The sequence below is a fragment of the Protobothrops mucrosquamatus genome, unplaced genomic scaffold (genome assembly GCF_001527695.2).
Source record: "Protobothrops mucrosquamatus isolate PMUCROS unplaced genomic scaffold, P.Mucros_1.0 scaffold822, whole genome shotgun sequence".
Classification (NCBI taxonomy): Eukaryota; Metazoa; Chordata; class Lepidosauria; order Squamata; family Viperidae; genus Protobothrops; species Protobothrops mucrosquamatus.
Window position 1 is genome coordinate 149,895 of NW_015387083.1, and position 16,299 is coordinate 166,193.

A 16,299-nucleotide genomic window follows, 5' to 3' on the forward strand; every position below is an offset into this window, starting at 1 on the left:
TTGTGCCATATCCGTTATCGGACGTTGGCGATCATGTTGGCGATCCTGTTTTTATCAGCAGCCGCACGAAAAAGTGCTGCTGAGTTTTGTCCAAACCAGTCCCTTAGATTTTGAAGCCACGATGTTCTTCTTCTGCCTGGACCTCGTTTGCCTTCAATCTTTCCCTGGAGGATTAAATGGAGTATGCCGTATTTTTCTGAGTGTCGCATCACATGTCCGAAATATTCTAATTTTCATTTTTTAATTTCCCTTGGCTTTCCCAGGCGGCTTATCACCTCCTCATTTCTGATCTTCTCAACTTAGCTTATACGTAACAGCCGCCTGTAAATCCACATTTCAAATGCATCTAGTCTCTTCAGGTGGCCTTCTGTCAGAGACCAACTCTCTACTCCATAGAGCAGGATAGAAAAAATATAGCATCTGACAAGCCTGACTTTCAGTCTTAGGCTTATGTCGTGACTGCAGAAGACCTTTTTCATTTTGAAGAATGCTGTTTGAGCTTTTTCTATCCTTGTCTTTACTTCAATGGTCATGTCCCAGCTTTCATGTAAATATATAAAAAAAAGCTTAAAAGGTGGTAACCAGCCCTTGAATTGCACCCAGAAGCCAGCTGGCATCCAGTGCAGCAGTGAGTATGGTAGTACATAGCCAAGTTAGTGATGGGAAGGATGTTGTGAAAGAAGTGCCAGCATGGTAGCAATGTATAAAACCTTGCAGTATTTTGTTTACAAATTGTAGTACAAATGTTGCAACTTATAATTGAGACAAGTGGTGTTTTGCCATTTTTGTGTCACTGATCTTAGCTTCCTCTTAATACATCTCTTCCAGGTTTTAGCCTCATCCACCTCATTGCCACAGGACTCTCCTGTTTCTTTGGCTCTAGCCTCTTAACCTTTGTGATCTACATTTACTGTCAACGGTGCCAGAGACAATCTCAGGAATCAACCGTTATCCATCCCACCACTCCCAATCATCTTCATTACAAAGGCAACACAACTCCCAAGAATGAAAAGTACACACCTATGGAATTCAAGGTAAGAGACTGCATCCATAAATGGATCTCCTTTGGGCATATTATTCATTTGCAGCAGAAATAGATAACCTGTGATCTTCCAAACTTAATAAACTACAATTTCCAGCATTTTTACCATGGGTTATGGTGGTTAGGACTGTTGAGAGTTGAAGTTCTGCAACTGAGGGCCCAGTGTACCTGTAGTGCTCAGTGGTTCCTAACTTTGCATGCAATTTTCTTGTTTTCTTTTTGCAATATACCTTGAGTTGAATTTTATAATCAGTAAAATCATGTGGCAGAACTATTCTATCTACTGAACCTCCTGATATGTCTTTGTCCAGTCAGAACCTACCACATAATTCTTCTGGTTCTCTTACTCATTTTGTGCCTCCTTTTTAGGCATGGTATAGAGAGATTTGTTGTGGCTTAAAAAGCCTGTTTCTCCACAGAGGATAGTCTTGCTTTGGCCCATCACCTTGGTCATAAACATAGACTTGGTAATATAACTGGGACATATTACTGAAGGGAAGAGTGCTAGTGATATACCTTTGGATAACAAGTGCAGCCTCCTATTAAAGGCTAAATATTCAAATATTGACTGAGCTTTCCTCCTTTTCCCTGTTTTTCTTTAGATAATGCTATTCATTTCATGTTCCTCTCTTCATTCAAATTTTAATCAGTGTCAGAAGAGGTCAGAAAACAGTTTATTTTGTTCAGAGGTACACATATAATACATTTGATGAGCATGGGAAACACCGTATTGAAGTACCCAAATGGATTGTTTGTTTGGAAGGCTTATTTAATATAATATAATATAATATAATATAGTATAGTATAGTATAGTATAGTATAGTATAGTATAGTATAGTATAGTATAGTATAGTATAGTATAGTATAGTATAGTAATGTAATGTAATGTAATGTAATGTAATGTAATGTAATGTAATGTAATGTAATATAATAATAAAGTTGGAAGGGACCTTGGAGGTCATCTAGTCCAACCCCCTGCTCAGGCAGGAAACCCTATACCATTTCAGACAAATGGCTGTCCAGTCTCTTCTTAAAAACTTCCAGTGTTGGAGCATTCACCGCTTCTGGAGGCAAGTTGTTCCACTGGTTAATTGTTCTAACTGTCAGGAAGTTTCTTCTTAGTTCTAGGTTGCTTCTCTCCTTGATTATAAGAAAATATTCTCTATTGTATATGAATTGACTTGGAAACCTCTTTTTTAGTTTTATCTGGAATTTCCCCAATCAAGAAATGATCTTGGGAAGTTAATAAATATTGTAGTATCAATTAACACGTAATAAAGTATCCAACAACTCTAATCAATAAAGTAACTTGGGGACAAGGGAAAATGCCCCTTAAAAGCATCTGATTAACTTGCAGAGATTATGGCAAAGTTTACTATTCGTTGCATGTGGTTAAACAACAAGCAAACAAGTAAATAGGGAGCAAGTACAAAAGCAGGATGCACTTAAAACCCAATCCCAGTTGAGAGCCTCCTTTGAAAATCAGGCTTGTAAATAGTGTTGATGATACAGCAAAGCATTTCCACAGATTTTCAAGTGAGTACCATTGCTGGAAGATAGAATTTGGCATACAATAGCAGTCCAACCTACCAGTCCGGTTTCCTTGTGTTTTGAAGCCTATGAATCCTTATTCAGGCTCCCCCTGTCCTATAGGCGCCAGATTGCACAGAGAAAGTCTATCACTGCCGGCAGACAAATGGAAAAGAAACAGTCAGTTCTACTGAATATATAATTTCATGGATGCATGCATGATCTGTTGATATGCAGGCTGGGTGCATCAATAACAATTTTTTAGAATCTAGAAGAACAAACTTCATATCGAAGAGATGGGAGGAAAACTGTGCCCCCCAGCAAAGCCTCATTATATCCATGCCGAAAGCGGAGTATCAGTTCTTTCTTTCAGGGTTCAGTTCTTTCCGTGATTTAAGGAGTTGCATATTTTTCCTCCATGTAGAATGCCTTACTTGTTCCTGTACAGAAAAGGTGTTGCAAGAGGAAGATTACCTGTATCCCTGCTGCCCTCTCCCCCCCACCACCAAAAAGGTTAAAACCTACCTTAGAAGCTGTAAATAACCAGTTTTGTCTGTGAGGATCTTGAAGGGCCATAGAAGGAAATACAGCATATTGCTTTACTTCATTTTTTTAGATGATGAAACAGAGCTAAATGCTATTTGATGTTTCACAGTACACCTAAACTGGGATCCTTATAACTGAACAGCCTATTTAGAAAAATAATTTGCTGCATCACCTCTAAAGTTTCCAAATGCAAGGGGAGATTGTAGACACTTTTCCATGTCAGACTCACTATGTCTCAGTTGGCTAAGCTCTAAATTAAATTGCAGCTTTTCTCCATGAGAGGATATCATCTTAATGCAGGAAACCATTTACAGGTAGTCTTCGACCTATGATCATAAATTGGGACTGGAATGTCTGTTGCTAAGCAAGATGACTGTTAAGTGAGTTCAAGCCTGATTTTAGTAGCCTTTTTTCCCAGGGTTGTGAAGTGAATCCCTCTGGTTAAGTCAGTGGTTCTCAACCTTTTTAATGCCGCGACCCCAACCTGTCGTAAGTCGAGGACTAAACCGGTCGTAAGTCGAGGACTAAACCGGTCGTAAGTCGAGGACTAAACCGGTCATAAGTCGAGGACTACCCAACCGGTCGTAAGTCGAGAACTTTCCCTGCCCGGGAGCGCCACGCATGCGTGGTTCCGCCCCCTGCGCCGGCCGAGGCGTAGCTGGCAAGCGGCAGAGACGGAGCAGGCTGACCACCAAGCTGGCCCAGCCCAAGGGAGGCAAGGCACCCACCGGAAAAGGGGGAAAAAATGGCGGACAAAAAAAATGGCGGACAGCCTTGCTTGGCGACCCCCATGAAATGGTCGATCGACCCCAAATGGGGTCCCGACCCACAGATTGAGAATCACTGGGTTAAGTGAAGCCTGCGGTCATTAAGCAAATTCAGCTTCCCCCATTGCCTTCGCTTGTTGGAAGCCGGCTGGGAAGGTTGCAGGTGGTGATCACGTGACTTCAGGATGCTGCAACGATCATAAATTCATGCCCGTTGCCAAGGAACTGCAGGGGATTCTATGGCCGTCATAAGCGCAAGGACCAGTCAGAAGTACCGTAATTGTTTTTCAGTATTGTCATGTCTTCGAACAGTCACTAAACAATTGGCTGTAAATTGAGGACTCTCTGTATATTAGGACTGCGTGCTCCTCTTCCAATCGTTGCTACCATCTGTGGATTTTCTTTTTGTTGCTCTTTAAAATGGGTCTTAACTGTATTTTTTATGGGAAGATCCTTTGAACAGTTTTCATTAGAAAATATTGTTGAGATAGTTTGAGTATATAAATAGCATACTTCGTTCAATTCTTTGCTGTTGACGATAAGCACACAAAACTCCTGCATGTAGGAAAATGGCTAGACTACTTTCTTTGGAGAAAGTATCTCTTGACTGATTGATTGATTGATTGATTGATTGATTGATTGATTGATTGATTACATGCCATCAAGTCATTGTTGACTGATAGCAACCACATAGATAATTTTTTCTTCATGATGATCTGCCTCTAATTTGATCCTTCAGCTATTCCAATAGTACATTCATCACTGCTGGAATTGAGTCCATCCCATTTGCTGCTGGTCATCCTCTTCCCATTCTTTCCACTTTTTCCAACATTGGAGCCTTCTCCAGAGAGCTGGGACTTTGCATAATGTATCCAAAGTAGGACAATTTGAGCCTGGTTTTATATCTATATAATAATTATTTTTTAGGCTAAGGAAACAATACTTTTTTTGGGGGGGGTTAGGGCTAGGGGGGGAGCAGGGGCTGTATTCTCAAAGTGGTAAAGCCAGAACTGCCCAAAACCTTTGTCGCCCAAAATTTTAGTGCTAGTTCATGCTCACTTTATAAGGCAATATGAGTACTTTGACAGTCCCTGTTTCTGCAATAGGTTTCTAGAAGTACTACATATGCATCACTGAGAAATGAGCAGAGCTGAATGTCATTTGGTCTTTGGAGCAATCCTCTTATGCCTGTGAGCTTTTTGTGAGATACTCTGATTTGTGGGAGAGATAATAGCTCTGTATTAAGAGGCACAAAGCCCTTTCATATCCTCCTTTTCTCTCCTAGTCCTTGACTATATGTCAAATTGTCCGAGACATGCAGGCAGGAATTTGCAAACGGTCATAGGTGGAGAACTAAGGATATTTACGCGGCTTGAACATGAATACCTTGAATTTAGGATTTTTTCCTGATTATGGCTATCTCAGTAAGCAAATCTCAAAGACATCATGATATCTTTCATGTTTCCTGAATCGTGACTTCAGTTTGGTATGTGCCAATTTGTATACCAGTTTGGTGTGTAGAAGTTATCTCTTTACCAGTTCTAAGCCTGAAAACCAGGAGACTGTGAGTTCTAGTCCTGCCTTAGGCATGAAAACTCTCAACCCAACTTACCTCACAAGGTTGTTGGGACAAAACAGGAGGAGGAAAGAGTATTAGATATACTTGGCATCTTGAATTACGGTACTTATAAAGTAATAAAGGTAGAATAAAAAATCTGATGAATGCATAAATAAAATAAATATCAATTTGCTTTGTGCATTAGGCAAATTCCATTGTTAGTTGTGGGTACAGCTGCAGTTAAATGATTACAGATGAAGGGCATTATATTGTCCTTTCCTGTTTATTGAACTCCTTCCAAAACGTATTCTTCCTACAGTGGCAGAAAGTTGTTTGCAAGTTAATGCGAAAACATTTTTATTAAGCACAAGTCAGCATGAATTTGGAAAATGAAAATTGTGTGAGACAAAAGAAAATCTCCACCACCCATCCTGTTTCTCTCCTCTCTTTCATCTAATTAAATCCATGATGATTGATGCAGAAAGGCCATATCCTGTTTGTTTCAAGAACAGTTTCATTAACTGGGTTTCCTGAATTTCCACTGTCCTGAAAATATTTGCTTCTTTCTGTCCATAATCAGAGGGAGTCCTTGTTGTTGTTAATTACGAAGTCGTGTCCGACCCATTACGACCCCATGGACAACGTTCTTCCAGGCCTTCCTGTCCTCTACCATCTTCTGGAGTCCATTTAAGTTCACGCCTACTGCTTCAGTGACTCCATCCAGCCACCTCATTCTCTGTCGTCCCATTCTTCTATTGCCCTCAATCTTTCCCAGCATTAGGCCCTTCCTTCTCCAGTGAGTCCTTCCTTCTCATTAGGTGGCCAAAGTATTTGAGTTTCAACTTCAGGATAAAATGTTATATAATGCCAGGATGGTGCTGAAGTTTTTGAAGATGATCTCCTGAATTTTGTCTTCTACCATAGAAGTATAGACTGAGAGTAAAAGATCACGGGTTATAGGGATGGGGGAGAAAATTCCAATAGGAAATAGGAGTGCAGTTTTGCTGAGTTTAGAAAAGCAGGTCTTTAAAGGAGAAAACTGTAGAAGAGTCATGTTTGGCTACTAGTAGATGAAGGTCCATTTAGAAAACTGAAGATGATGTCTAGAAAATCACTGGCAATATACATGTTTTCTCCTGTCACAGCTTCTCCTATTTTAAGAACTATACTTTAGTTACTGTTTATCAGTGATGAAATATCTATTTTCCTCCACCAGAGAATTTCAGTCCCCAAGGTTTATTGGGAGAATGATAATTTAAATATAGTGGGAAAGTTAATATAAATGTAGATCAGAAAACTGGAGCCACTAGATGGTGGGCATAATATCTGTTAAGGGGAGATCAAGCATCTGTTAATGAATTGGTGGATGGAGGACGTATGAGATGAAAGAGAGACAGAAAATAAATTCTGTTTATTTCCCTGTACAGGTGAAGAATCACCTCATTCTCCAGATATTGCTAACTGAAATTTGGGGGGCGGGAGAACATTGTACTTCTTCATCAAAATCTGGAAGGCCCAACGCTCTCTCCCCTACTCTACTTAAACAACAGAGTGATAAGATGAATAAGTACTGTTGAAATTAGCAGAACCCTTTATGAGTACATGATTGTAATCTTAATGTCATAAGCAGTGCTGAAAACCTTCTGAGGAGGGTTTTTTTTTTTTGCAATAATCCTCTCCATGATATGAATGGCTAATGCATTAGTTCTACCATGTTTGAGATGTCCAATTTAGGTCCCATGAGCTCTTCAAAAGCACAGATGAATTTGGGATTCTGAAAAGTAGGGCATCTGCTGTAATTAATGAAGTGGAAAAGTTTCAGCTTATTAGGAGACATAGTCAATTTGGGCATTGTTTAAATGCCCCAGTAGAAGAATAAGAGTGATTTTTTTTGTGGAGAGAAAAAGCTATTATCCCAAAAAGTGACAGCCACAACCACTGCTATGGGTTCTCTCACCGTACATTTTTCTGCTGTTGTAACCCTGAATTTTAAAAATAAAGGCATAAAGAGAGTAACCAGAATTCAGGAATGACCGAATATGAGTTAAAAAAAATAATGAGAACCCAGAGCTGATCTATAGTGTGCTACATTAGTAAAATAAAGGACAATAATTATTCAGTCATGTACATACATACATACATTGAGATAGGAATAATATAGGTGGATATGAAACAACGAAAAAATAATCTGACCATTTGCTAAAATAAAGCATTTAACCTGTTCACAGCATTATAAAAAGGCAGTCTCCTTCTCTGTTTCCCGTCTCTTGCAAAAACATTTGTACTTAATATTCTGAAAATATATTTTTCATTCTGTGTTAAATGGTTTTTAAACTTTTTCATTTTGTGTGAGGGTGTACAATATGGAAAGGTTGCAAATAATACAAGACTTATGTTTGGATCCAGAAGATCAGATATTGAACTGGACATACAAAAATGGATCCTTTCAGCTTCAAACAAACCAGTTCTACCATTAAAGGTGCAAAAACATATTTTGACACCGCATTTTCATGTGCATGTATCCATAAACATGTGGAGCATGGAAGAAAAGAGAAGTAGCAAGCATCTATATTAGAGCCATAGTATATAAAAAATACAAGGATTCCAAAGATAATTCTATTGCCCATTTTTCAGTCATCGGTCGTTCCTGTTCACCAGTCAGTCAGAAGGTTGATAGCGTTGTTTATGCTTTAATCACAACATTAAATAAGATTTAATGTGAAGGAGATTTTACCTGCCTAAGCATTAAGTTTCCATGAACTACTGAGATAGTAGTAGATACTAGAGATAGAACTACTGTTGATGACAGTAGTGTTTCAGCATTTTCTAAGATGATAAGAAGTCTGGGCCTTTTACTATTTCTAAATAGTCTCATCCCAGAATCCCTTCTCCCCACCACTTTCTTATTTTCCCCCCAATAATATTCTAGGTTCTGTTGTCAAATCTTTTAGGAAAGGTAAGGAAAGCATTTTTCTAGTCATCTCCTCAGCCATTTGTGTTTATTAAATTAGCTACAATTTGTACAGCACTTGGACAGTATCATATTATGTTCAGCATGAATGCCTGTTGTAATACAAGCTGTTTACATCATGCATTTTAATAGAATTCTTTACATCATCATCATCAGATCAGCCAGGTTGTTTGGATTGTAATACCGCAAGCTATTTAACAATAAAATTTAAAATACCCCAAGCACTGCACTTCCAGCCGCTGCTTTTAAATGGTCTTCCCCACCTGATGCTCTCTTGATGTGTTGGATTACAACTTTCACAATTCCTAACCAGCAAGGCTGCTCCTAAAAAAGCAACTTCCAAAAGGCTCATGTACATAATTTATGTTATAACCCACCCGTTAATCATGACTATTATAATTTTTTAATAAAATTTATTGGCCGCCAATTTTGCCATAGGGTAATTCTGGGCAGCTTACAGTCATATATATACGTTAAAACATAAATAAAATAAAATAAAAACATTTAAAATCTAAGGACACATGGGGAGGGCGGGGAAAGGTGGGATCTGTTGTTACTTGATCAACCATCTCCACTGTATGGGGATGGGAGCCCCAGACCAGCTAACAAGCCATGTCTTTAGGTCATTACAAAAGGATAGAAGAGTTGGGGCCAACCTCACATTGGTGAGGTGGCAGACTGATTTTAATTTTAAAAAATACCAAATTGTTGTGTGGATCTCTTGATATAATCTGGGTCTCCACTAAGAATGTTCAAAATGCTAAAACTCCAGTAGGATCAACAGGATCTGTGCTGATTGCTCCATGATAACTATGTACTTTGGGTGCAGATGTCAAAGGTTCAGGCTCTGGCATTGGCACTTGAAAGCTTTCATAGTTGCAGGTTTAGAAAAATTTCATTTCTGAAATATTGGAAAACAGGCCAGATGAGGTAGGTTGTAGTAGGCTAAAGTGACCACATTACCGAGAGTACAAGACACTTGAATGAGTATGAGTGAGCAGTGCTCCCTCAACCCAAGATCCATCTAATCCATAATGTCTGTCTAACAATAGTTAGTCCTATGTTTCCAAGAAGACTCAAGCAGGTAACTTGCTTTCAAAACATCCCATTGTCAGTTCAACACACGCACACACAAACACACACATTTAGAATGAACAACAGCCATTTCATGGGGAGAGGTGGACTATTTTAATCATATTCGAAATGTTTTAAAGTAACATGTTACACAGTCAAAATAGTTTTCTTGTACCCAGGAGTATTTCAGATTTGAAAAAATTGGCACTCTCATAATTCTGTCTCTGTTTTCGCTACCTAAGATGGCTATGTGGAATAACTGAAACTGAGATAAAATATTGAAAGCTGTTCAGAGGATTAATGAATCTTAAACCTGAATCATTGGGCTTAGATTTTGTATTTAGTGTTGGAGGCAATCTTTCTTTGAGCATCAGTTGCTGGAAAACATTAAAGGGAAGGTGCATTTTTTCCACATCCAAAACATTGGCTTTCCACAATCTAAGATGAAGGAAAAGGTTGACTTTCTGCATGATCAGCACAACTCTAAAGCACTCTCGAGGCAGTTAAATATGTATTAGCCAAATTTGAAATATTCAGTGCAAGTACTTTTTCACAGACCATATAATTTAGTCATGGTTGCTGGTTTATAGGTGGTATAAAAAAAGGGAATATGCAATGGATACATCAGTGTTTTTAAAAAAAAATCACACCCATTAGTGCTGGCCACAGATGGAACATTCTTGGAGTTGCTCAGAATGTGTAAAGGAAAAATTAATCATTCTCTAGGTCTGTAATGAGATTGGCCAAAGAGAGAAACAATTCAATTAAGAAGAATTCAAGGAAGACGGTAGTCGCTTCCAAGCTTTAGGGATGCCCCCGATGCTAGCCACTTATTTAGAAAAAAAAAGAAAGAGCTGAGCTTAGAAACCACTCTACAATGCCTTGGTAAGGCCACACTTGGAATACTGCATCCAGTTTTGGTCACCACGATGTAAAAAAGATATTGAGACTCTAGAAAGAGTACAGAGAAGAGCAACAAAGATGATTAGGGGACTGGAGGCTAAAGCATATAAGGAAAGGCTGCTGGAATTGGGTATGTCTAGTTTAATGAAGAGAAGGACGAGGGGGGACATGATAGCAGTGTTCCAATATCTCAGGGGCTGCCAGCTATTTTCCAAGGCACCTGAAGGCAGGACAAGAAGCAACGGATGGAAACTAATCAAGGAGAGAAGCAGCCTAGAACTAAGGAGAAACTTCCTGACAGTGAGAACAATTAACCAGTGGAACAACCTGCCTCCAGAAGCAGTGAATGCTCCAACACTGGAAGTTTTTAAGAAGAGACTGGACAGCCATGTGTCTGAAATGGTATAGGGTTTCCTGCCTGAACAGGGGGTTGGACTAGATGACTTCCAAGGTCCCTTCCAACTTTATTATTATTATTATGACTGAGTTTTAAAAATTGCAATCTGGGAAGACTTAAGTGCAGGAAATGTCAGTGACTGAATCAGGCAGAGTTAAGCAGAAGAAAGGCTTGTCTGTCAATGAAACCCAGATTTATGACGTTCATAGAAATGACATCCTTAGGCATAGGAGTAATGTTAATGTCTCTGTAAGGTAGCCTTCCCATCTTTAACAATACGAGACCTGTTTTCATCTGATTAGCACAGTATGGACCTTGGGACTTCTTTCCCCATTAAGAAAGATTTTGCTGTTGGCAGATATCAGTGCCATGGACCAAAAAACAACCTCTGGTTTTTTGTTTATGTATTTCTATGGGGGGGGGAGGAGTTGAAATTTTAGGGGGAAGAAAAATAGTGGATTTTTCAGCTGGGAAACAAGAAATAAGAATAGAAAAAGGGTGTGATGTTTCAAACATTGCTTTACAATGTCTTGCTCCTGGCAAATAGTCATTTTGGCAGCTCCTGAAAATAACATTTATTGCCCCTCATTTTGCATGATAGAGATAGCAAAGGAGATTTTCCATTTCCAGAGGTATGTGGCTGAGCCAGGCACATATTTGTAGATATTTGTTTTGCCCATCTAACTAACACTTTCCTTTCTTTTAGCTTGCTCTTTCCATTCTCACTGCCTTTCTTTTCTTGCTTCCTTTACGCCTGGCTTTGGTGTAGAAGTAGTCATCTCTTTGTAGTACGCCAAGATGATCCATGAAGGCATCAACAGGGAGATTGTACCCGATTCGGCCATTAGTCAAAAGCTGATGAATTGCAGCAGTTTGGAAAGCTAGCATCTGTTTCTCTTTGACACCATTTTTGCACCACCCTCTAAGCCAGTGATGGCGAAACCTTTAGAGACCGAGTGCCCAAAAACTGCCCCCCTGCCCTGCCTGCTCTGCCCCGCCCACCCGCAGGACCACGCACCGCCTCCATGGCCTGCCACAGCAGATTTCCCAGGCAGCCCTGCAGTGCCATGGCACACTATGGGGCATGAGGGCAGAGTCTTGTCCCTGCTGCCTGGCTATGTCCTTGGCTGCGCTGCTCCATGCGGGCTGTGCCTGGGGATCACTCTCCTCCAGTGGGGCTGCTAGTGAGTAGGGGGCCATGGGGGGAGATGGGGCTGGGGCAACAGAGAGGGCTCCGAGTGCCGCCTCTGGCACGTGTGCCATAGGTTCGCCACCACTGCTCTAAGCAATCCAGACTGTTTTGCTACTCATGAGTTGCATTTGGAGCAAAGGATTCCCTCCACCCAATTTAGAAAGCATTGACAGATCAAATGGCCAAGCAGATGTTGTCAAGGGACAGAGGCTGATCTGAAAAGGGACAGAGGCTGATCTGGTGACAAGTTGGAAAGTCTCTGGGGGAACAGAAGCTGCATTCTGTCTATGCTCTCATCTTGCAACGCTAAATATCCCTTCCAGGGGCTTTTGATTTATATCATGTCAGCTAGGGAGGGAAAGCAAGGAGTTAGCAGTACAGCTTAGTCGAATGCCATTAGTGCCTTCCCCCAACCCCCTTTAATTCATTGAGCAATCAGCCATGCTGGGAAGGTGTGGTCCCCGTGCAACGAAATTACTCTGGCAGAGCAGTGATACATCTTGCAGAGGTGTCATTAGCCTTATGGCAGCTGCGGCAAGCCCGGTTAGGTATTGTCACATTTTTAATATCAGTGGATGCTGCTACTTAAGGTTTTGAGTGTGGGTTGCCTCATGCTCTGCAGAATAATAGCGAACAACCTTTCACTGGGTTCAGCCACTTTATTGATTGATAGAATACCTGCTGTGAAGTGTGGGCTTATAGCCACTTGTTGGGGCGGAGGGTGGGTGTGTGAGTAGCAGAATAAAATGGGAAATGTGATAAATGAGCACTCTGTAGCTTACCACACCCATCTTTGCAGTAATTTTGTAAAATTGCCCACAGATGACCTCCAAATTCTAAATGGGCCTAGGTACCCAAAATGTTTTCCAATTTCTCAACCACACCGAAATGGGTCTTACATCCGGATTTGGATCTCTGTTGTATTATCTGAACAGAGATCGAGTTAAGCACAAGAGCCAGTAATCAGGAAAGAGTAAATAGGCTTGTTTTAAAGCTTGAGCGGTTGCCATCGGATGGTTTGAGGACAGGTGTGTTCCTGTCACAGTAGGATTATAAATAGGAGATTTTAATTTGGCTTTTGAGCTAGAATGTTCTGAAAAACTCCTTAAACTTGGAAGAGTAATCTGGTCCATAGCTTAGATAAGGTTTGGCCTATTTCCGACTAATCCTAACTTTCTTTATTCCACCCATAATGTTTCTTCATAAGTGTAATACAATACTGTTTAAACTTTCTAATTTCTATTTGTTTTATATTTACTGATGTTAAAAATATATATGTACGGTATATATATTTTGATTCTCGGATTTAAAGTTTGTCCTTTGTTATGCTATTCTTTCTATCAAGTACTGCTTGGGATGAGAAGTTAATTGCTCGTGTGTTTTTCTGAAGGAAAGAGAGCAGTGATGTGTTTTATGGAGAGAGCAGGTAAGAAACAGATTAAGAGCCAGATTAAGAGGTATTGGAGTACAATTGCCCAATTTTTCTATTTATCTTCAACAGTTTACAAAGTGATGCTAGAGAATCAGCTTCCAAAAAGGAAAACATCTGTGGGTGTTGGTTTTATAACAGTGGTAGGGTTCAATTTCTCCAGAGCCAGAGGCATTGTATCCCAACCAACAGAAAGTTTGTACAGAGAAGCACAGCTTAGTCAGAGGGAAGTTTATAACAGGATGTGGTACTAGAGAACAGAGGAGACAAGAAGAGACACAGAGAAAAGGAGGATGAGACTACATCTAAAATTATTTTGTTCTTCTTTTACAGACACTGAACAAGAACAATTTAATACCAGATGACAGGACCAACTTCTATCCTTTGCAACAAACAAATGTGTACACAACAACCTATTATCCCAGTACACTGAATAAATACGATTACAGGCCCGAGGCCTCTCCTGGAAGGACCTTTACTAATAGCTGATGATGGATAGATCTGCCTAAGAACTGGATTACTTCCTATATGATTTTTATTTTTAAAATTGAGTTTATGGACCAAATATTGGCCCAATCTATAGATGTAAATATTATAAGTGGGCCTTTTATTTTCTCTCTTATCGGTGGTCTTATTTTCAAGTAGCACATCTCCTTAAGTGGATCTTCTGCTTATGGATAATGGGTGACCTAGGATATTTGAGGAGTATTCAACTAGAGATAGCAGATACTATTATGGATATCACACTTTGAGATGTTCCTTTGGTATCCAATACCAAGATAATCCTGGAACCAACCCTAATGTGCTAAATTTGTGTGGAATGATAACGACTACCCAGTACAACTTCAGAAGTTCTGTGGACATTGGAAGAGAAATCCTAGCAAAGCGCTGAGACTTCTTATTCTTCATATGCCTACAGGTTAATAGCATTAGGAATATCATCCATCAGACAGGCTTGTGGAACAACATATTCCAGAATTTGGCTTTTAAGCTTCAGGATCAATCCGTATCATCAGCATTTTCTGTGACGTGGCGAAATATATGCAAGCAACCTTTAATAGGAAAAAAATCCTGTCAGATTTATAAAACAAATGGGATAATTTCACACAAGAGAAATGTTTTGAAACATTTCTGAGGCAAGGTAGTAAGACTTTTAAGTTTGAATACATGAAGCATGGGCTTTGGATATACAGAAGATGGTTTATTCTCCTGGACAATATGAAGAGAGTGAAACAAGAGCCATGGAAGATTGTGAGGGGAACAAAAACTTTTCTCTTCTTGCTTTGATTCCAGGAGAGTCTTAAGACACCATTGGACTGGTGGCCCTCTTGCCCTTGTTGAAATTACCAAGCTTTGTGCTAATGCTGATTTTATTTTTTATAATTTTTTATTCACTTGAACAAAGAGAAGAATATTGATTTCAGTATGTCTCTAAAGAATGTCTCCATAGTGTAGCCTAACCCAGAACGCCTACGGCAAAGTGTCTTCCAGCCAAGAAAGAAATACAGTGTACATCAGTAGTTGCCATTGTTCACTATTATTGGAGCAATAAAGGAATTATTCTGCTCCAATTAAAATAAACGGGGGTCTGTAGCATTTTGAAACAATCCAGTCCAGCTTGGAAAGGTTATCTTTTACGCTGCGTTAGACTGGTGCGTCTAGTCGTGTCATTTTGGGCTAGATGAGTCTCTCATTAATGATACCTTCTCATCATCTAATGTATAAACTCTTGGTGCTAGGCAGTGAAGATGGCCGCAATATATAACATCTGATAAGAATGTAAGCCAGTTCCTGCATGCATTCTGATCTGTTTGCTGTTGCTGGATTGTCCGTGCTGTAAGCCATTGGTTTCCAATTCAGGTTGACTAGCATTCAACACCGTATGGGCAGCTGCTGGTAGTACCTTCATAATTGTCTATTGGAAGAATTATCTGAAAGGTGGCACAGTCCAGACCCTATATCCAAACAAGAAACCCAGACTGATAAGTGACTCTAAAATGACTCAGGATGCTGTTTTAAGTAAGAAAATGGTCCAGGGCTGACACCAGCGTCTCCTTCTACCTTACAGAATCAGAAGTCATAAAACAAGCATTAGTGCCTAAGCTGTGAAAAACCCTGGCTGAGTGCATGGGACAGATATGATTTAGTGATTTAGATAGGACGTCCTCTACGGATCTTTCCGTTGGCTAATGATGAAAGAAAGAGTGATCAGGCAGTCAGATTGCTACAGGCTCCCAACCCAGGCTAGGCCCCTTGTAGGAAGGTATGTCAAGTTCCTGTGAGAGCAAACTGTGTAAATTTCACCAGCAGAAGCTGCTGCTTGTGCAGATCTGTAATAATTGGGATACTTGTTATTAACTAATTAACACTTGAGGTCTGTAAGAAATTGTTGGATCAAGGCCAGAGTAAAGCATTGTTTCAGACAGAGTTCCAATTTTATTTTTTCCCAAGAATTCATTTTGCAGCAGTAACTGCAAATTAAGTGTTCATTATCCTGTTATTTTGCTTGATTTTTTTATTTTTTTGCCATGATGGGATCCAGGTGGATTTTTCAGTCACTTAAATACTGTAGTGGGTTTTCATTCTTCTTACTTATTTTTTCTTCATATACCAGAAATCATGGCATGTTTCAGGACAGGGATATTTTTATGTACTCTATTGCAATTCTTTCTTCCCAGGGACCCAAATGAGAAAAATGATAGTCTTTCAAAAATAAGAACAACCATTCTTAAATCAGTTGCATATGCTCCTGAAAGGAAGAAAATTGAAGGAAGCAGTGGGTGAAAAGTAATCAGAGCTATTACCGTGCAGTGTCTGTTTGAGCGTACCATTTTTTCCTAGTCTACGCTAATGCTCCCTAATTCACAGGGAAGGCTATTGACACTAAGAT

At 39.8% G+C, this 16,299-nt stretch overlaps 1 protein-coding gene across 1 annotated transcript in view; it reads left to right on the forward strand.

Annotated features, from left to right (window-relative positions):
- SEMA5B (semaphorin 5B) overlaps window positions 1-13,898 on the forward strand; it is a 154,027-nt gene extending 140,129 nt beyond the window's left edge. Inside the window, exons 20-21 of the mRNA XM_015818923.1 lie at window positions 829-1,034; window positions 13,743-13,898. Coding sequence (XP_015674409.1) covers window positions 829-1,034; window positions 13,743-13,898 — 362 coding nt within the window. The remainder of the gene's footprint in view (window positions 1-828; window positions 1,035-13,742) is intronic.
- Window positions 13,899-16,299: the final 2,401 nt, after the last annotated feature.